We start from the raw sequence: 22782 nt of genomic DNA, 5'->3' as shown, positions 1-22782 counted from the left end.
TAGAGAAACAGAAACACGATTGGGTTAGATGAGATTGTACAATCAGTATATCGTAATTAAGAAAAACTATCTTTACGGTGCTGTCCTCCTTCTCATCCCTTACATGGCCTGGAGAAATGGAAACACCATTGTTTGAGGTGAGAGTAAGTACTCAAAATTAAGAACAGGCAGCTCTTCTTGTCTTTGTCATCCACAAATTAAATTCCAAGCAAAATTGATTACAATACATGGTCTATAGCATTACTAATTCAACAAAATGAATTGTTTCCTTAACAGTAATACTATTTTGTGCTCAATATACTCTAATTAAAATCTAAAACGTCAGTTAATTGACTTACTGCCAGGAGTGTACAACAGCGCCTCCACCGCCCGACTATCGCGCTCTCGCTGGTTAGGGTTGACACGATGTTGGAGCAGACCAGACGTCTTCTTCCAGCTGGCATCCAGGGCAGAGTCCGTCTGCTGCTGTTCTCTCAGCATAGTGAAGTAACACAACTTGTTGGCTGCCTCCTCCAATTGCTCGTGATGCATCACAGTTTCTTCTTGCCCACTGAGAATTTCAAAAGATTGTAAAATACTGTCACATTACATATATCATTCATAAAGGAGTTAGGTTTTAAACAAATCATTTAAAGATATTTCACTTTTAAGTGATTATCTTAAAATGTGCAGCCTGTAGTATTTGTGAGATAAAATTTAACAAAACAATAAAGAGCAAGCTGTTCTCTTTAAATTTTATTTTGCTATTTGATCATTTATTAGGCTAAAAAGGCTGACATCTTTTAATGGAATGAACAGGGCTAAAACCATTAATATAACATGTAAGTCGATCCAGGTTAGATGTTAAATTTGACAATTGGGACACAGCTTATTGTAATAGGTGTGAAAAAGTCTTTTTTTTATAGTTATGACATTCATACTTATGTGATTGGTATAAAAATGTGTATTAACTTGGATGGGAAGTGTGAATTGAGTAAGAAACAAGGCAGCAAAGCTGTCAAATGTACAGACAAAAAGCAGGAAATAACAAAATAGGCTACTGTCAATTCTGATGCAAAAGTACATTATGTTAAACTGCAAATTCAACATCAAATTTTAATTATGCTCAACAGGTAATACCAATGTAAGTAAAATGTGAAACAAGTATAAGGCTTCAGGCCCATGGGAGTTCAAGTTCACACTTTGAAAATGTAAAACTTCCAGAAAAAGAAGTCAATTAGACTGCTTTTCCAACTCAGGCTGCATTTTAGTCCTGTATTTCTTTTTTGAAAGTTTGGCAATCATTAGTAACATGGTTTTCCCATAATGGTCATCATGGCAGCAGCACCCATTGTGTTTTCTTCTATTCTGATACAATATTACATAATGGTTAACAGCATAATTACAATCAATTTTTAATAACAAAATATATGTATCATGGATTTTCAGAAAATGTGACTAGCCTGGGTCTTCAAGCCTGTGGAACTTCAAAGTCACACCTTGAAAATGCCAATATATGTGAAAAATTAAATTTTCACAAAAAAACTGTTTAACTGGCAGATTGCATTGCCTACTGAAGCTGTATTTTAGTCCCATGTTTCTTTCCTGTAAGCACAGTAAGTGACATGGTTTTTCTTAAAAGGTAATCATGGGAGCAGTGCCCAAAATAGGTTTTTTCAAATTTTGATGCAATATTACATAATGTTTAACAGCATAATGACCATCAATTTTTAATAATAAAATATTAGAATCATGGATATTCAGAAAATGTGACTAGCAAAGGTCTTCAGGCCCATGGAACTTCAAAGTCACAACTTGAAAATGCCAAAATGTAAACAAGACAGCACTGTTCTGAAATGTTTTTTCCCCCATTTTTAACAATTTTTAACATAAAATAAAATTAACAGTTTACTGCCATTTTTATATGATCAACTAAGAAAATTGATGAGATGAGAAAAATATCAATAGAGCAGTGTTAAATGTCCAATTTCTTCCATTCTGAGATTCTGAACATAGTGAATGATTGAATCTGACAAACTGCAATGATATGAGTTTATTTCCATTTTTGAAACTTTATTACACAATACACGATAACATGTTTACCATCATTTTTACAAAATCAACTAACAATGTTGTAAAGATGCAGGAAATGTCAAACAAACACTTTCACGTATCTTATTAGTTTAATAATGAGACTGTTAACATGCCTAAAAACTGAATCTGAGGAAATGTGAAAAAACAGCATACCTTCAAAAATAATGGCCCGATTATGCTGATTTACGAACTCAACCTGCATTTTAGTAAAATTAACCACTCCTGTGACTTTCATGACAATTGGCCCATCTGTTTTTCTTATATTGTGTTTACAGTGTTGCATATATATGCTGAAAAGTGTAAGAAACAGCATAACTAATAAAATAGTGGCCCGATCATGCCGATTTTTAAACTTGACCTGCGTTTTAGTAAGATTGATTACTTCTGTGAGTTTCATGACAACAGGTCTATCGGTTTTCCTTGAAATGTGTTAACAGTGTTGCATATATGCTGAAAAGTGAAAAAACAGCATAAATACTAAAATAAAGGCTAGATCATGCCGATTTTCGAACTTGATCTGCGTTTTATTAAGACTGATTACTCCTGTGAGTTTCATGACAACAGGCCTATCGGTTTTCCTTGAAATGTGTTAACAGTGTTGCATATATGCTAAAAAGTGAAAAAACAGCATAAATTCTACAATAATGGCCCGATCATGCTGATTTTCGAACTTGGCCTGCGTTTTATGAATATTAGTCAGCTCTGTAAATATAAAGCCAAAAAGTAAAACTGTCTTCCACTTATGGTGTTAACGCTGAAAGTGCACGGCGACGGCAACGGCGACATGATCGGCGACGGCGACGGCGACGACAGACGCAGGTGATGGCAATATGTACAGACACATCTGTGTCTGTACATAAAAATGTGTATTGTGTTAGGTGCGATAATATGCATTGTGTTAGATGTGAAAATGGACACTGTGCTAGATGTAATATTGTGCATTGCATTAGGTGTGACATTTCAGTCCTTCCCCTGTAAAATTCTACCTTTTGATCACAGCATCAATGAGTATCACATTCTTAGCTGCCTGCTGTATCAGACCCGGGTCCTTGTACTCCTCGGACATCAGCTTGCCTGACCACATCTCAGTGATCAGAGTGAACCAGTAGTTCCGCTCCTCCTTCAATATGGCTGTGAATACAACCTGGGTGGTATCTATAATTTTAAAAAGTGGAATTTCCTCAAATTTAAATATATTTTTTCAAAACTGGAATTTGAAATTTGAAAGGCTGTCCAGTACATCAGAAATGGGTTAGTTAAGAATCAATAACATTTTGGTGGGGATCCTATTTATTAATCAAATATGAAAACTGAGATCCTTTGTAGTAATTTGCACACTTTGTGTGTTTTTCTAGTTTGACAACTTCACAAATGATATTGTCTCAGGTTCTCTAACATTACATCACTTCAACAACTGTCAAAGAGAAATGTTCGAGTATCATCTACCAACCCATCACTTTGGAATAAATCTTCAGAGAATTTTCCCTTTTTCCATATATGGAGTACCCTTCTGTAGATTTCTCCAAACATATGATGTCCCGCAGTCGAACTATGTCACAAAATCTGTGGGTCCCTTCACATATGAAGCACAACCTGTACACAAAATAGAAGATAAAAAAAAACATTTCAAATTAAAATAACTTAAAAGCAGATTTTGGTCAAAGCAAACAAAATGTAAATATTTACACAAAATTTTAAAATATCCTTTTTAGTATCAGGAGGCTAAGAACATGTCTATCCTGCAAAAAAAATCATAAAAAAATTTAAATAATTTTTTTATATTATATCTTGTCCTCACATGTATACCAATGGACATATAATAATTTTCCCTTTTTTGGTGATAGAGGCAATGAAAAAACTAATGTAGCTTGTGCATTGATCTAGCCTTTAGGCAAGGGTCTCAAACATATATTCATGTTGTCCAAACTTAAAACAGTTGTCATCCCTTTAAAACTGTACCCTATGCATTAAAATCTAAAAGTCTAATTCACATTTGCTTTTTACTCCTAAACTGGGTACACACACATGCACATGCACAATCACTTACACACACATACAATATATAACACTCCCTTCCTTCTCTGTGTCAACATTTGTCTTCCACACACACACACATACACACACACACACACACACACACACACATCCATACACACATGTACACAGACATGCATGCATCCATGCACCCACACACACACAAACACACTTACATGCACTCACACACACACACACACACACACATGCACACACACACACACACACACTTACACACACACACACACACACAAGCCTACCTTCTCTGTGTCAATATCAGTCTCCCAGGTCCATACACCTCCATGTTGCCTGAGTCTACGTCTTTAAAACTCCCCCTGGTGTCAATCATTTGAGATACTTTCAGAATGCACTCATTCTCGCCAAGGCATCCCTCGGGAATTTTGGGTTCATGGCAAGTGCTCTCGTTTTCTTTCAAGCATTCATAGAAAACAGTAAATGTGCCAGGGTCCAGGGGTGTATACACTGAAGATGAAACAGAATTATTTTACAGTTATAATAATTATCATATTGGATCCATTGAAAAAAATATTACCTTGAAACACTGAGAACAATGGGAAAATGTTTTCACTCAACTAGAATATGAGATGTAATCTTTCTTTAAATATATAATCAGCTTCACACACTGGATGTCATCCTCATCAAACTCAATCAAAACTAAGTGAACAAGTAATATCACCATTACAATGAGATGTTATTAACAAAAGCTGTAATACCCAACAAGAAATGCTACATAACAAGGTTGCACATTTAGCCATCACACCCAATACAATGAGCTGTCACATCTAACACAATGACCATTCTCACCTAACACAATGACCATTCTCACCTAGCACAACCAGCCACCCACACCCAGCAAACTATACCTACTCTGGTTATCCTGACAAGTGACAGTCAGTGCATTAAACAGCCGCTGAATGGTGTCATGGTCAGATGCTATGTCCATGTATTCCACCAGGCTGGAGAAGTCTTGGATATCTTCAAATAAAGAAATATAATAATATTGTATGCTAAGTTAACAACTGTAAGAAAATTTAAAAAATAATAATAATACAATATGGATACAGTTTATATGAGACTATAATCTCAATTTCATACATACACTAATTAGAACATAGTTCTGGACAATGTCTGTGAGTTCATCATGCTGACAATATCACAAGAACTCTAGCTGGCCACTGATGGCTCACCTATTGGCAATAGCAATGCATTAAAATGACACACTCTAATTATCCTCATAGACTCAGTTACAGCAACCACTACAAACCATAACAATTCTATATTAATAATATTAAGAAAAAACAATATACATACAAATAGGGTCTTCTGGAATTTTCTCAAACTCCATGATAATCACAATGTCATCCCCGCGTTTCCCCTTGCTCTCCTCAATCCTCTGCAGCTGTTCTGATCTCTTGTACCACTCCTGGAGGCTCAGGATCTCTTTCTGGGTGGGAGTTAATCTGGCTATCACACTCCCTACTTGCCTGGGAACAATGCACAGTTTAATAATAATAAGAAGAAGAAGAAAAATAAGACAAAAAATTTTTTTAAAATGCTAACAAAATAATAATTAATAACAGTAGTGCTATTATTTTTATCTTTATTATTACTGTTATCACCATCATTATTGTTACTGTCGTTAGTTGTTATTAATGCCATTATTATGGACTGGGAGGGCTCATCATAAAAAATTGACAAGCTTAAATATATAGCTGGGTTAATACACTTCTCAGAAGAGAGCATCATATTTGAAACTCAGGGTGATAGACTAAGCAACCCCGTACATCTTCAAAAATATTTGCACCTACTTGCTGGGGAAGAGTGCTTTGTTGTATTTGCAAATGGCATCAAAATCTCTCAGTCCTCGAATTGGTTCATCGCAGGCAATCTGTAGTGCCCCTCTCAAGTACAGGTAGACTGCCTTCCTTGGGAACATGTTGGCTTGCTTACAGCACTGAAAATATAAAACTATAACTTATTACAAAACTTCTCTAGCAGTTGTTATCATTTCATAATAATTAAATTGCTATTATGAGTAATATTAACAGTAATTGTCATTGAATCATATATTACATAAATGAAATTTCTCATCTGAATGTCATCAATTACACTTAATTTCAAGTCCAGTAATAGATCTGAAAAAATACATTAAATTTAGTATCTGGCAATTTTCAATATATAAGGAAAATCTGCATTCCCTTTGGCCTTTAGGTGCAAAGATAATACAAAATGCAATCAAAATTTGTTCCTATAGAAAACAACTCACAAACATCTGACTAAATACTAACTTTCTCCCTCCGTGTCAGCTCCTCCATGAGCACTTTGTGATACCCTGCCACAGACTCGAACCTGAACCTAGGAAGCTGGAAGACAATGTAGTCTGTCTTGGAGGTGAGAGCACCTGTGTGTCCAGACCACGCGGGCCGTGGGCTACTAAACAGGTTGCTGTAACTGGGGGTCCTTTTCTTTAACTGGCCTGGCCTCACTCTGATAATAATTGACAAGAACAAAATATAGACACTTTTTAAAATATATTAATACAAATTTTGTAACAATGTAAAGAATTTAAAAGAAAACAATAAAATTTACATAGCTTTTTCAATAATACAATGTGTTAAACAATGCTTTAAATTTTAAATTACTGAAATGTATAAACTATGTGTAAACAATATCATGTTACACAATTCATTCGTGGTACCAAAACTGCTGTACCCTATCCAAACTAAAGCAGCAATATGTTTCACCCTCTCAACTATCAAAATCAAAACTTACTGATCATCTGGGTTCTGGAACTTTGGTCCAGCATGTTGGCGAGTCGCTAGTTTCATCTTGTCCTCAAATTCATCGAAAAAGTCTGCCCCTTGAAACCGTGATCTGACAAAGGCCTTGAAAAGTTCCGTGGAGACAACCTGAATTATGGACAAAATGCTCAACTGCTGAGTAGACAATTGAAGAGGCTTCAGAGAAAGATCTAAATCCAAGGTTATTTTTACATAACATTTAAAATTACCTTATAATTTTGGATAGTAATATGGTACTTCATGAAAAAAAAAAAAGCTTTGCTGAACAAGGCCGTATTTGTATGCCAATTTCTCAAAAGGTCTGGTTCATATAAGCATACTGCTCAAAGTGAAAAGGTCAAGTAAAAAAACTTAATCACCATTCTTTGATAACATTTTTTAAACTGCACCTAATGACCTTACCTCTCTATAAAAAGGTAGTTCTTCTTCTCTTTGATTTTCCAAGAACTGATCTTTGTTGAAGAAGCTGCTGGCTTCTCTGATATATTTCTTCACTTCTCTAAAATTATGCAAAATTGAAATTAAAAAAAATAATAAATAAAATAAATTTGATAAAATTAATTGCTTATTAAATCAGTGATGGTGTTTAAATACACATACTGTCCGTTAAGCCTCAATAGAAAGCAGCACTTACAAGAAAAACAGGCAAATACTTTTCACCCATGTAAAACTCTTCATACTTATTTAAGGGGGGAGAAAAAAGGAACAGAAAAATAGGCAAGCGAACTACAAATTCGTAGCACACCTAAGTCCTTTCACTAGAAATATTTAACCATGATTTCCAGAATGACTACTAGTAGATGCAAATGATGATGTAAAGTCACACCTAACACAATCAAACAATGTCACAACTAACACAATGCCAAACCTAACACAATAAAAAAACAATATCACACCTAGCACAATGCCATGTCTATCACTATGCCATTCATTCCATAATCAGTAAATGCCACGCCTAACACAATAAAATAAATGCATGGCATCATTCCTAAGGTAATAAACAATAGCACAATGCCACACCTAACACAATCAAATTGTTACAAAATGTCACACCTAACACAATCAAATTGTTACAAAATGTCACACCTAACACATTCATCTCACCTATCACATTACTCACCTGAAGAGGTTCACCATGAGTTCTAGACACACTGCCTGGATGTCCTTGTTGATCTGGAGCTGGAACATGTCTCTGTTGTGTGTCAGCTGCTCCAAGTTGACAGGACAGGGTCTGAAGACAGGAAAAACTACTGATAACATGCTTTCATAATTACAATTAGAAAATCACTCAGAGAGCTCAGGATAAACTGAAAAGCCCTAGGATTAAAACAAATAAATTAAACATGCTTTTCATTGACACCATATCAGTATTATTTATTCATCAAGTTAGTTATTTTCATTCTGATATTTTGCAAACATTTTTCAATCTCTTTCATTTTTACAGAATAAGTACCCTTTGACCATAAGCCACTTAGACTCCAAGAAATCTGTTTCAATCTAAGGTAATTTTCTTTTTTTTTAAAACTAAACTTCACAAAGCTTAGATATTTGGAATAAGCAGATGCTCTTAGTTGTGAAGCATTCTGGTTAAAACAATATTCAGAACAACAATCAAATCAGTGCACAACTAACACAATCAACAAATACTGACCTCTCCACTTGGGCCATCTCCATGTTGAGTCTTGGTTTCATTTGTGTCACTGCCTGCTTAAAATCCTGTTCTGCTGCAAACGGCAGCTGTGGGATATTCAGGGTACTGCACACATCCACCGACCCATCGTCTATATTGACCGCCACTATGCCTTCAATCTAAAAAAAGACACAACAGAAATCATGTCTTTATCAAAATATTTTGAGAAGTAGAGTGATACCCCACAGTACTTCACCAGGCAATATTTTGTATGCTTACGGCTATCTACTTGAGTCAAAAAAGAAAAAAAAAACTGGAATGATGGGACTGAGCTATATCCAACTTCTATCTACCACTCTTGGGAGGGGGGGGGGGAGTCAGAAATAGGCGGAGCACCTGCCTGAATGAGCACACCAATGGATGATGGGTTATCACAACTGTCACATTCCCAAACCTTGACAAAGTCTGGTTGTAAAAAAGGTAGAAGTAATGGATACTGTTCCATGAGCCCCTTCTGCATGGTGTGGCAACCCATAATAAAACAATCAGGGAGGGGGGAGGATGGGCAGACCTGACTTAATGGGCAAAGGTGGCAGGTTGTATCATCTATCACCTTGACTGACTGCTAAAAAAGTTGAGAAAAGGGGACCCTACCTGTTCAACAAGTCCTTTGTGTCTGGCATGGCATCCCATAATAAAACAACCTAGAGCCTCCAGCAGTGTCAGCAGCTTCTCAGGAATCAGGGGCACATAGGTATAGTTCCACACAAAGGGGCGGACAAAAACGAGAAAACTCTGAAAGATAATTATTATTTTGAACAAAATGTAAGGAATGAAGGAAATTTAGGGTTTGCTTAGAGAAAAGGAGAAAAGACAGCCCTTCTGATATGCAGAGATCATTTTCTTAATGATAATAACTATCTTTCTTTAAACATTAATATGAACAAAATTATTAAAACCAATCATTTTTAATATGCCTTTTTTTATAAAGAGGATAACTGATGTGATAGCCATAAACTATGTTCAAAATCAATCACTGAAAATTTTTGCCAAATCATTAAAAGATTAAAAAAGGCAAATTTACCATAAATAAGTCCTACTCTCTAAAAAAAATTTAAGATCTAGTGAAAAACGAGCCATTTCTTAAAAACAAAAAAATGACCATATACCTCCATCACAGTGGTCAGCATGGCATAACAGCTGGACATAAACACAATCCTCTGCTGCGTCAAAATACTTCGTATCACAGTCAAAATGGCGTCTGGGTCAAACTTGAGGAAGACGTGGTTGAGTTGCATGTTGACGACCTCCTTGTTTGGGTCATCTGAGGGGTAGAGGGTCACAGGGTACGTGTCCAGGTAAAACCTCTGAATCAAAAATTCAATATAAATGAATACATAGTACTCATATCTACCCTTGGGTAGCGCTAACAATTTTTTTCAATAAGCCAAATTGCTACTTATTCATCACTTTTTTCTTCAAATTGCGACATATTCATAACTTATTTCTCCAACCCTATTTTGTTTAGCCAAGTTAATTCAGTTTTAGCATTTGGCTGAATTGGTGAGTGTTCACGCCACCCCAGCTAATGTAACTAATGCACTGGATACTCAGTCTGGTGAAAACGTACTGATTATTATGGAACAACGATAAAAGATGATGATGCTAGGCCATATGACATTACGCTTTCTGCAATGTTTCAAGATAATGAAAGTGTCAACTACTGAATGAGTGAGTGAGTGAGTGAGTTAGTGAGTGAGTCAATGCCTAATTGAGTTAATGAACGAGTAAACAAATGTCTTGTCAAAAAAAGTTTGAAACAAAAACAATGCAAAACTTGTTCTATACCAAAATCCAAGTTCTGAATAGAAAATTCTCTGTTAGTTAACTGAAGTTGGATGAAGATATTCTCAGTCAACAGATTAGACTTCAAGCTGGCATGTTTCAGAGTGAAGTTAAACTTTTTCCAGCCAAAAACCTAGGGTGGTTCTTTTGAACCCCCCCCCCCCCCCCCCCCCCACAAACACTTTCAAGTGGGGCTTGTCAATCATAGTGCCAATGGGTAGTTCTACCACTAGAGGGCAGTACTTACAATGGCCACATTGCCAGCAGGTGGCACAGGTGTAGCAGACAACTGTAAGGCAAACTTTTCCAGAGTTGTCTTCACTTCTCTTGGGTTTGACTGCAGCTTGGGTACAAGACTGAAAAAACAACATTCATCATCTTACTTTTTACATTATCAAAATAAAAAATATTCTTTTTATGCTCCAACCAATTAAAACTTCAAAATATTAATAATTTTATTTATGAAAACTTTACCATGACAAGCACTCCTTCATTACAGTGAAGTAGGGATATTTGGATATTAAAGTCAGACAACATGGAATGTAGACTCTCTGGCCCATCTTGTGTGCAGAGCCATCTTCAATGAAGTCTTCAGGAATGGCATCATAATAGTGATCGTCTCCTTCCTCCTGTAAAATGCATTGTACTTTACATCAATATCATCAAGACTTAAAAACTAATAATCTGCCTTAGTGCTCAATATCTTGATTCATACACACAAGTTTGTTTCTATTCATAATTATTATACCTAACAGACAACTCAACAACCTTTTACACCTAACAGACTTAATGTTGCAACTAACACACTCAACTACTTGTCACACCTAACACAATCTTGCTAATATCTTGTCAACTTATATAATTGAAGCACAAACAACTAAGTTGTAACAATAAACAGTATGTTAAACATTACATAATACTCTATAATATTCCCCTCTCAAGGACAACAACCGTTCACATTTGACCCACTTACCACTCTACAACTCTTGCACATGAAGGGTCTGGTGTACGTCGCACATGCAGCATAGGAGCGCTCTCCAGTGATGTCCGTCAGCACCAGGAAATGGATGTGGGTAGGCGTGCTGTGGCGGTAGACCTTCATGCCATCTGAAATACATTTGTGCAATAAGGTGATGACACGGTATATTAAAATAAAACCTTACATTTTTCTTTGACAAAGAGGTTGACAAAGAGGTACAATTTTATGCACTGTGAAGCTATAGGCATGGGGGTCTGTTCAATGAATCGCTTTTTGTCCAGAAAAAGTCTGATCTAAATCAAATTTGAGGTTTCTTAACTGGCCTATTTTTCATAAAAAAAAAAGTCACCTTTTTAAAAGAAGCTTGACCTACATAAAATCCTTCATCCAGTGATCACAATTACCCATTAGCAAAGTTTCACACCTAACACAATGTCACAACCAATACACACTAACCTGGAAAACAGAAGGCTGTCAGAGACTGTATAACCTCCGCAGATATTGGCAGCTCTCCACCAGACGTACTGAGCATGCGCAGCATCTTACGACCACCTGCAATGGTGCCCAGGGTCACACGGCGCGGAAGGCTTTTGGCTATCCTGTAATAAACAAATAACAACAATGTTTACTAATTTAATTTAATTGCTTGGCAATGTCCAGCAAAATGTCCAACTTAACTGATTAATCAAGACATCTTGTGAGAATGAAACTGTAATGTCCATACTGCACTTAAACCATTAATGTGTGTCTCATCTCATAAGTGCAAACAACTGCGTACTTCATGTGCCAAATGACACATATAAATAAAATGTCACATTTTGTGTGTGTCCCAAATGATGAACAAGTTAAAATATTAATAGTTTCAGATTTGCTGACATTAAAAATATTTGATTAAAAAAATTGTCAACATAAAAGATGAACCAAGCAAAACACTTATCGATAATGTATGAGTTCACTTACAATATCTTTTTTCTTTACAGAAACATAAAATTATGGAAATTAACAACCATTTGTATTTGGATTAGCTAAATAATTTGTTATTAGCATTTGGAAAAAAATTGATACTAGTGTGAACAGGATAATAGCATGCTTTTTCAAAGTTTAAAATAATAAAAAATTCAAAAAACCTGACCAGATATCTCTGTGCAGTGTATTCTTGCTACAATTAAAAGCATTAAGTTGACAATTCTTTGGACAAAAACACTTAAATTCTGATCAAACTCATCATTCTTCAATTTCATTAACTAAATATTGTATTTAAACATCCAGGGCCATGCAGTGAAAATTAACAAAACACAACCACACAAAGGGGTGAATATTTTCTGTCAGTGAAATCCACACTTAATCTGAGATGTGACAGAGTCAAAAAATTCTCCTAAAATCAGGGAAATCTATGAAAACCCACATGCAAGAACATAATCAAATCAGCAAAATACTGTTAATTAGAGAATTCCTTGAATAATCACACTGCAAACTGAAGAATTTATTTCAGAACAATGTAGAACCAAACAAGTTTATAAACCCATATTTTGTTGTTTGTTCACATCACAGACACTGTTGTCAGGCAGTCCTATTCTGAGGAAGACTGACAATGTGGACTGAAAATTACACAAAAAATATAAAAAAAAAGAATGTTTGCACTGACTGTGATATAACTGTATGCAAACAACAAAATATCACGGATTTAATATCAGACTAATGGATTTCTTGTAGAAAAATCTGTTAACTCTAACATCAGTGCAGAAAAGAAAGAAAAAAAATAATGATGAGTTAACTTCATGCAGGTATAACATACCCCCAATCCTCTCTGCAGAGTCATATGAGAAAGTAGGTCAGTAGTATTATAACTACATTATTCAAATGTCAAGTAATTGTTGTTACCAGTAAATCATCTTTTTTCACAAAATTCATTTCTATGTCAGTTGTGGATTTGTCTATCTCCAAAAGGATTCTTGCTAAATTGTGATTAACCGCTTAGATGTCTGTCATGCTAGCTGCTAAGGGGTAAGGAATTATGAGTTAACAGCTTCAGTAGGCATGCAAGATATCTAAGCCCTTATGCTGAAACCAATTTAGCAAGAAACCCCTCAGATATGGATCAATCCTAACAGATCTAGGTATGTTAACCCAGTCTAAATAAAACTAATGTAGTCATTGACGAATGCAGAGGTGTCACATTGACATTGAAACATATCTAGGAGTTTCATAAAATAGTAGATTGTGGCAAATTTTAAAGGGCATTAGCTACCATTAAACAATACCAAACTGATGAACCTTTTTCATTGTCAAATTACCATATTTTAAAAATTTCTCTTATTCATATTGTTGTTAATTGTTGAAGGGTGAATGGATTTCTGTTAGTACATATCTCTAGGAAACAAACTAGTATAGTATACACGATATTATATGGGTACACAGGAATGTAGAATAAGGAGGAAAAACACTGACTAAAACACATACAAAAAATTAATCAATTAATTAATTAATTAAATGGTTTTTGGTTCAAGATGGGTATGGTGTTGTGGTCAACAATTATTTCAACATAACTCACTAACTGTTACTGGTGAAGATAGAAGTGAACAAAAGAGACAAATTTTACCTTTTCCTTCGATCACATCTACATTTTAAGAGAAATATAATGGAGTTATAGTTGAAAGCTGGTACTGGTTTTTCTTCAAATTAAATAAATGTCATTTTTGAAGCTGAAGGACAAGTTGGTTTGGATTCATGACCTTTTTATAGTGAGAAGTGAAAAAAATTCAAATTAAGGTGGTTTATGAAGCCAAAGGACAGGATGGTTTTGCATTTAAAATTTTTTCAAAGTATGACGAGGAAATCAATATGAAGTATCTATGGGTTGAATGGATTTTAAATGGATAAATTTCAATGAAAACATGGAGTACCAGTGTTGCATGGCACCTCTACGCCTTGCGTGCTTACTGGAACATTAAGAAAAAATTCTGCTTAAATCTGGACTCAACTTAACAGATGCCTGAATGACGTGGATAAATTATTGTGTGCAAATTACTCTAATGCTAAAGAAAATAATTTTCAAATTTTGCTGACATTAGAATTTATTTTAGCCCACTAATTTGTTATAAATTTTTTTGAAACACACTGTGAGGCATTTCAATTTGTAACAAAATTTCTGAAAAACAAGTGAGGACTTCAAATTTAACACCAACACTTAGGTAACAAATGTATGTATTGTAGAGTTTTTTTAATTTAAAATTTCTCTATTTAACAATGGAAAATACACCATGTGTGCTGTCACAGCAGATTTTAGCTAGATGAAAAACAAGCTGAACATTACATACGCTCTGAAATGTGCATCCTCCTGTTCACTGATAGGGGTCAGCACTGTCCTGTTGTCTACAGCATCAGTGGGAGGATAAGCCTCATCCTGGTTCGGGAACGACTGAGGGAACATGGCACATTGCGCTGATATGGAGGCTAGCACCTGAGGCTCGTAGTTGCTGAGGAAAAGTGGGTCGTTGGCACTGCTGTCCGTCTGAAATTATGATAAAAATTATAATAATTACGAAGAAATTTATTAATAAAATACTATCAGGTAAGAACTGTTTGTTAAAGTCATCAACATTCCTCTGCATATCACTTTCTGCATCACTCATCTTTAAAGACCTTACTGTACCTTGGTAAAAATGTTTTTAAGAGACTATTTCTTCTACCAATAAGCCATGACATTTCAGCCCATCATCAAAGAGTGATGGTCACCTGACTGACTCATGACTGGCACTTTTATAGAAAATATCTACAATTTTACTATAATTAAATTAGATAAGTAAAAATATTTCACCAGCATATCCGTAAACATTTGCAGTCCACTATGCAAGAGTTAAAGAGTAATTTAGCCTCCCTACTTGCATAAATAATTAATAAATGATTAATAATAATAATAATAATAATAATAATAATAATAATAATACAGATCTTGTTTCATACTGGCATTACACACCATTGACCCATGGGTCAGTAATGGGTCAGTAATTGAATCTACAGGTCTACGTGGTCATAAACCACCTCAGAGTACATTTAATCAAAGATTCATTTGAAGTCTACATACCACATTAGGTTTAAGTCCAGTCTCTTGGTCCAGTCCCACCATCACCAGCAGGTCTATCAGACTATTGTGGAGTCTAGAAGCCATGATGCCAGACTAGTCTCTGAAAGTAAATGTTGTCTGCATGACCATGTTAATAGAGGATATCAGGCAATAAACCCAACTTTAAGGGTGCATTCCCATAGATTTTAGATTGATCTATCCCCGTGAGGAGTCTCACTAGATTGCTGTCAGATAATCCGGCTTAAATGTCCGTCCTGCCTACTACAAGCTGTAAGGGGGTAATTAACTTTTGTGCCCGCTCAGCTGACAGATATTTAGTGTGAACCCCCAGGGAGTTAGGTCGATCTAGTTGGATCTGGGAATGGGGTCTCAGTGTTTCCCCTGGCTTTCAAGCTCTGCGAGGTGGTAGGCAATCCGCGATCCCAGCAATACTAGGGGGGTCCGGGGGCATGCCCCCCCGGAAAATTTTTTTAATCGAGATGCAATTTGGTGCATTTTAGGGTATTTAGAACTGATTTTTTTTACATTTTATGTGGCACTGAATTGTCTTGTTTTAGATGTTTTGAGGAGTAAATTCAGTAATGACATAACAAAGGTTTGGACAAAATTTATTTTCCAGTATGCATTCACTCAGTTTAGTTCTTTTCAGTTTATAGAACATACTCTTTCAAGAAAAAAAAGTTAGTACTTTCAAAAAAAAAGTTAATACTTACAAGAAAAAGGGCTTACTACATTGAATTATTTTCAAATTGACCAAAAAGTTGATAAAATATGTTGTTCTTACCGTTTTCACATTTCTGAAAGTAACTGGTCAATTGACTTTGCGTGTGGGAGCGCTTCATCCTAATATAAACTGCTTCAAAAAGTTCTCTCCCTTAATTGTCGTTCAGCGCAAAGCGACTCCCGCTACTAGTTATAGGCCTACGTAGTTTGAGATGTAATTTATAATCAACAACTTCAAACACCGTTAAATGAATTCTTCGGAATTAAAGAGATGAAAATCACACTTATCATCAATTTTAGTTCTTCGTTTATTCATTTATATGGTTCTATTCGGTCATGGGAATTCATATTCAATGCATAGGTTTCCACGCGAAATACTGACGTGACCCAGTTTTACAACGCTACTGCTTTCACAAAAGTTACCCGTAAATCAATAGAAAATCTTCTCCAAGTTTATAAAAACAACGAAGGCCACTTTATTTGCTCCTTTTTTATCAGTGAATATTCGTAAACTATAAAAACAAACAACAGGCAGTCTGAATTTCGGAACATGAAGTGACAGAGAAAGTGTATTCTTGACACGTGATTAAATGGTGTCAAGAACAGTTGCCTCGTTTCGCTGCGTCTCTCATACTTCACAGAACTGCGAAAACGAGGCACTTACAGGGAGATCGTAACTGCTTGTTATTTTTAGGCATACGCGCATGCGTATTTCCGTTACTGCTAAATCAAGTGCTCAGAAGCATGGGATTACGTATGTAAACAGAAAATGCCATATTTGCTTAGAAATAAATATAATTTGCAGTTAGCATGAGTGAAAATATACTTTGTCGTTCCATTCAGCCCAACGAGGCGGTGCTTTTGACAAATTTCAGCGAGGCGCTTGCAAATTTCAGCGAGGCGGGCGCCTCGCTCATTTAAGTGCAGGGGAAACACTGGGGTCTTATATATAGTGATGTCAAGAAGCCATAATGCCAGTAGAGTTTCTGTGAGGACAATGATAACAGGATTGAAGGGGGGAGGGGCAGTTGCCTCAGTTTTCAACCTTATATACTACACAGGTTAGGCCTCATTCCACCGGCCTGTATTACAAACTCTTGATGACTAACTAATGATGTTTGTATGTGGTAGTTGTTGTTTTATACAGTAGATGGAATAAAAAGACTAAGACGTTATCATACTGGTGCATGAACCAAAACAAAAGGACTTAAAATGGGAATTATATTACACTACAAGGTGTGACATAGGACACACTTTTGTCAGGAAGTGGATATTTACAGCCTTGAGAGATTGAAATGCAGGGTGGAATGCCAGTAAGGCTTTACCTGCAGTAACTACCTATAGCATGTATACTACCAAAAACTGATGCAAGGTGGAGGCTTCAAGGGCCAGGTGAAAGAAACACCCTTTAAGTTTTAGTTGAAAAGAATGTCTTTGTGAATCTAAATTTCACCTACAGTACTGGTACTGTACATGTACATGTAGGTTCCTGCATTTTTTCTAGTCGATTATCTTGCAGCGCCTCTTTACTAGTAGGTGGGGAGAAAAACCACCTGCCAGAACAGGGATCGAAACCGGGACCTCTCGCTCACAGGGCGAGTGCTCTACCACCTGAGCTATCCGGCCGGTCCTACCCTGCATCTGGCACTACACTCCTCCCCCCAAATGCAGAAAGGCGGGAGCCCTATCTTGCACAACCACTGCCACCATTGTAGCATCTTTTTGGGAAAGTGTAGAAAAACCACCTGCCAGACCAGGGATCGAACCCAGGACCTCTCGCTAACAGGGCGGGGCTGTAGCAATTTAGTCCGAAGGTTCAATAGTCCGAAGGTTCATTGGTCCGAATGTTCACTACAGAACCTTCGGACCAATGAACCCTTGATTAAAAAGCCTTCGGACCAATGAACCTTGGACCAATGAACATTCGGACTATCGAGACGCCCCCAACAGGGCGAGTGCTCTACCACCTGAGCTATCCGGCCGGTTCTACCCTGCATTTGGCACTACACTCTCTTATTTTTTCTTAAACATGCTTATACTTCTTCCCAGAAATTTATGAAAAGAAATATGAATGGCCGATTTCAGATAAATGTTACTTTTCATTCACTATTTTGTCTTAAATATACTTTCGTTTTTACGTAAATCAAGTTCTTACAAAAAAAGATACAACCGCTAGTACTTACATGTACAGAGATTGTCCAGGATTTGTGAATATTTTCCAAGGGCAACTTTAGAACTTTTGGCTTCGAAGTTCTCCTTTCCAAGCAGGGAGATTCACACTTACATTTTAAAGTACCGTGCAAAGTCTTGCAACAGTAAAGTTTTTTTTAAAGTCGATATATCGACTCGGGTAGTTTCAAATCAGCTGACTTGGATCTTGTGATACTGCGGTCAAAAAGAATCCACACTACCTTTTTCAATTGTAATCTCAGTCTTTTGCACATTCATGTCGACAAAGCGAATTCACCTTTGTATTGTCAATTGTTATGTTTTCTTGGAAGACTATCTTGATATAGCTGTTGCTCATCAAAAGTTCCCCGTGAAATTCACGAGTTACTTCCTTATATTTACGCGCGTGCACTGATAATGTTTTGCAAAGAATAGATAGTCAATAAATCTACAACTTATTGGTATAAAGTTACTTAATTACTCTAACAAGAATTGTAATCAATCAAAATAATTCCTACATGAGAAAGTTAAAGATGTTTTATCGTCTAAGGCAAGAAAAGTTATAACGTATTTTCGTCTTTGATATTTCTGGCTTGCTATAGTAATAGTAAAATGGCGGCGCGCAGTTTGAACAAGAGAAGTCTTAAATCATCATACAATTTTCCAATTATAGCAAGAAATATTTGTTTTATCTCTGCACTTCTGTGTGTTTTATGTGCTTTATTGATCAAAAAATTAGGTGAGAGTAGATAACGATTCTAACTGATTTTGATCAAAGAAATTTAACTTTTTGTTTCGCTAGTTTCAAGAGGGCTGGAATGTTCACTTCGGTTTTACTTAGAGTTATTCTGTTAATGACTTTACTAATTTTACTTACAAAAAAGAATTGAATGAAACCCGACAAGCCATCGTATCTTAATTTGGTGTAATTTTGCACAAACTTTTCAGGATTAGGTCCACAGCAAATTCCCGAAGAAGTTCAAGTATACGGCGTTTGGTTCCAAACATTCCAAAGCTTATACAGTGTGGTATTCCAGCCAAAGGTTGAACCATCTGAATCATCCTGGACTCCATGGAATCAGCTCACGTCCTCTCTGACACAAACAACGACAACTGTCAAAAATATTTTGGCAGCCTCTTCTTTATCAATGTTTGAATCAATGACAAATGCAACAGATTATTTAACAACACATTTTATATCATCTATGAACAGAACAAAACATGTCACAGAAGAAACATGGATGTTGACTATGAACAAAACAAGACAATTTACAGAAGGCACCTGGTTGCTAATTACTACCAACTCTACCATCCTCAGCTATTTTTATCTTTTCCAAACTTTCATGTTTCTCATAGGCATTTTACTATTTGTGATTTTGCTATGGAAATTCTGTGACAGGAGATTTTTAATAACTGGAAATATTCTGGAAGCCAGTGGAGAGAGCAGAGACAGGGAGGTGAATGCAAAGAGAACAGACACCAGAACACGAAATAAGAAATTAAATGGCGATTTAATACCCAGTGAGGAATCTACACCTCTTGTACTAAGAGAGATCCTGACTGGAGAGACCACAGTAAACTTGAGTTGGAGACAGTGTGTGTTGTACATATTGCTGGTTGCTACGGTGATTAGTATTCCTTGGGAGTTCATCAGAATGTACCAGCAGGAGGTGGCAAATAAGGCTGCCATCTTGTATGCAGTAAGTATATATGAGCTCAATATACGTATAGGCCTTTTGCAGCTAGATGACTGAATGTTGACTTCTTTTGTTTACTGAAAGGCCTATTCTCCCAGAAATCAGTTAGCGTATTGCAACTTTGTTACTTGTATTATTTTGGCATAATCCTGAAATCATATATATATATATATATATATATATATATATATATATATATATATATATATATTTCCCTTATTCATTTTCCATTCCTCTTATAAAATTGATACCCTACTACAGAGATTTCTTTTTATTATTATCATTTTTTTTTTTCATTCCAGGGCACTCCCAAGGAATGTCTCCCGGAGTCTCTAGGTCTTCTCCCTTCCCTGAAGGCATGGTTCCACTGGGCTTTCTCCTGGGATCACAGTCCATGTGCTAAATACCATTATGCTGTCATGGTGGACCCTCTCTGGGAGGTGACACCTGCTGTGGTGAGTATTTACGCCCTCCTAGTTTATTTATGCCCTCACAAAAAGGCATTAGCCAGGCAGCTGTCTTGTAGACTCCACATTTCACTTTTTAATGCAGATGGAATCTAAATGACCTGTCTTAGTATGGATATGGTTGTTGACTCCTATTTCAAAATCCTGACTAAGCCCTTCTTTTTTAATAGGCAATTTTGATATAAATGGAGACAACTTTTGCACTTTTCAAAGAAAGATGCTGTTCATGAGTGCAGGCAGCAGATTGCTAGGAGTTACCAACTTATATATCCTCCTTTAATATTTAGGCCCTTACTTGTTTATTTTAGCCCTCTTTATGAATCAGAGACATTTAACCCCCTCCCCCCCCCCCTCCCATTTGAATATCTCTCTTTTGTCAAAATGAACACATTGTTACTATACTGTTCATTACAGGTCCTGTCATCTGCTTTCACCAAGTGTATAACAAAACCCCTGGAGATCCTCTGCAGTGGTCTGGGGCGATGCTTTCGTCTTCTGCTCACTGAGATTCCAGTCCAATGGCAGCCCGTAGTGATGCTGGTTCTCATCCTGTTTCTATTGATCGTCACCATTATGCTGTGCAGTTATCGCATCTCTCTTCCACTATTTCTGAAAATTGAGCCTTCGCGATGCACGCCAGATGTAATAAGGGCACTGTCAAGAGTGTTGCATCATGGGAAAGGTGATCACGTCCAGCTGAGGGTACCTGCCACTAGAGAGCAGCACTCAGCAATACAGGACAGTGGCAAAAGGACTAAAGCAGTTAAAAATAGTACTGTGAAAAGAGCTATCAATTTTCAAGAGGATTGATAAGTCTTGATGAAAGAGACATTTACACAAACTTTCAGTTGGTACCTTTTCTTGCCTTCAGTTGTTTCTCATGCAGAGATATTAACAGTTATATGACTAATAGTTATAGCATCGAATATCAGCTTGCAGGTTAGAGTGTAGAGAAAGGAATTGACAAGTTTTAGCTCTTCTCCATGGATATTTTTGAAAATACAGTAGACTGCATAACTTGGATTATCCTTTATCTTAAAACAAGGCAGCAAAGCTGTCAAATGTACAGACAAAAACCAGAAAATAAAAACGCAGGAAATAGGATACTGTCAATTCTGATGAACTAATGTATTATGCTTACTGTAACTGCATAGCCAACATCAAATTCTTATTCTGCATAACATTGGATTAGGATGAAAGTAAAATGTGTATCAAGCATTAGACTAAGTTCCCATACCTAGATCAATCTAACAGGATCAATCCAACTCCAAGGGGTTTCTCACTAAATTGCTTTCAGTTTGAGAGTCTTAGGATTCTGGCATGCCAGTTTCAGTAGGCGTGACAGACAACTAAGCCACTTACATTGATTGCAATTTAGCGAGAATTCCCATGGAGATAGATCGATCCACAGTTAGCGTGATAGGGTCTGGAAATAGTCCCTAAGGTGTCAGGCTGATAAGAGTTAAACTTTGGAAATGCCAGAATGAGGTACAGTGAAAATTACACACAAAAAAAAATTGCTTAAACTCATTAAAAAAAATATCTATCTATCTATCTATCTATATATATATATATCTATATCTATCTATATCTATATATATATATCTATATATATATATATCTATATATATATATATATATTTTTTTTTTTTTTTGGCTGTATGTCAATCCTAAGAATCATTCTTGTAACTTAACAAAATACAGAAAATGTTACAAAGTAAGAGTACAGGGCTCCTGGCAGATGGGAGTGATAAGTCACAACTTGAAAATGCCAGTATAGCACTCTATAAACCTGCATTGCCTCCAAAACAGAAAACAATCACACTGGTTTACAAACACAAGCTGCACTTCTGTCTTATGAAACTTTTCAGTAAGTTTCAGTATCGTAAGTAACATGGTTTTCCCTTAATCGCTATCCTGGCAGCAGTGTCCAAAATAGGTTTTCTTCAACTTTCATGCAATAAAACATAATACTTAACAGCATAATGACCATCAAATTTTTTATAAAAAAATAAAAGTATCATGAATATTCAGAAAATGTGATTTGGGAAGGTCTTCAAGGCCATGGAAGTTCAGAGTCACACTTTCAAAATGCCAAAATGTAAACAAGAGATAACTGTACTGAAATGATTTTCTTTCCATTTTCAACACCTTTTTTAAAACAAAATGATCAATAAACTGTCATTTTTAAATGTTCAACTAGGAAAATTGTTGACATAGGAAAAATATCAATAGAACAATTTTCAATGTCCAATTTGC

At 36.1% G+C, this 22782-nt stretch overlaps 2 protein-coding genes across 5 annotated transcripts in view; one reads left to right on the top strand and one right to left on the bottom strand.

Moving 5' to 3' along the window:
* Positions 1–22782, bottom strand: part of LOC106172061 (DENN domain-containing protein 3-like) — a 34246-nt gene that overhangs the window by 8226 nt on the left and 3238 nt on the right. For 2 of the 4 annotated variants that reach the window (XM_086994476.1, XM_086994478.1), the window contains exons 1-22: positions 18374–18757; positions 15468–15567; positions 14701–14894; positions 13983–14000; positions 11840–11982; positions 11378–11511; positions 10879–11033; positions 10652–10760; positions 9729–9926; positions 9214–9354; positions 8581–8738; positions 8050–8160; positions 7332–7428; positions 6901–7037; positions 6417–6615; positions 5937–6082; positions 5440–5612; positions 4996–5103; positions 4368–4590; positions 3524–3666; positions 3060–3228; positions 339–550 (exon numbers count right to left, since the gene is read on the bottom strand). In XM_086994476.1, the coding sequence (XP_086850602.1) occupies positions 339–550; positions 3060–3228; positions 3524–3666; positions 4368–4590; positions 4996–5103; positions 5440–5612; positions 5937–6082; positions 6417–6615; positions 6901–7037; positions 7332–7428; positions 8050–8160; positions 8581–8738; positions 9214–9354; positions 9729–9926; positions 10652–10760; positions 10879–11033; positions 11378–11511; positions 11840–11982; positions 13983–14000; positions 14701–14894; positions 15468–15551 (3052 nt within the window). In that variant the 5' untranslated portion in view covers positions 15552–15567; positions 18374–18757. Of the gene's footprint in view, positions 1–338; positions 551–3059; positions 3229–3523; positions 3667–4367; positions 4591–4995; positions 5104–5439; positions 5613–5936; positions 6083–6416; positions 6616–6900; positions 7038–7331; positions 7429–8049; positions 8161–8580; positions 8739–9213; positions 9355–9728; positions 9927–10651; positions 10761–10878; positions 11034–11377; positions 11512–11839; positions 11983–13982; positions 14001–14700; positions 14895–15467; positions 15568–18373; positions 18758–22782 lie in introns of those variants that run through there. The other 2 variants (XM_086994477.1, XM_086994479.1) reach the window with 2 other exon arrangements.
* LOC106172066 (uncharacterized) lies at positions 18956–21646 on the top strand. Its single transcript, XM_013552656.3, has 4 exons — positions 18956–19098; positions 19308–20059; positions 20359–20511; positions 20938–21646. The coding sequence occupies exons 1-4, from the start codon at positions 18972–18974 to the stop codon at positions 21331–21333; spliced, it is 1428 nt and encodes a 475-aa protein (XP_013408110.2). The 5' UTR covers positions 18956–18971; the 3' UTR covers positions 21334–21646.

Source organism: Lingula anatina, chromosome 8 (assembly GCF_051362555.1).
Source record: "Lingula anatina isolate TDL-2025a chromosome 8, LinAna3.0, whole genome shotgun sequence".
Classification (NCBI taxonomy): domain Eukaryota; kingdom Metazoa; phylum Brachiopoda; class Lingulata; order Lingulida; family Lingulidae; genus Lingula; species Lingula anatina.
The sequence above is the reverse complement of the archived record's forward strand: the minus strand, read 5'-3'. Positions and strand labels throughout refer to the sequence as shown.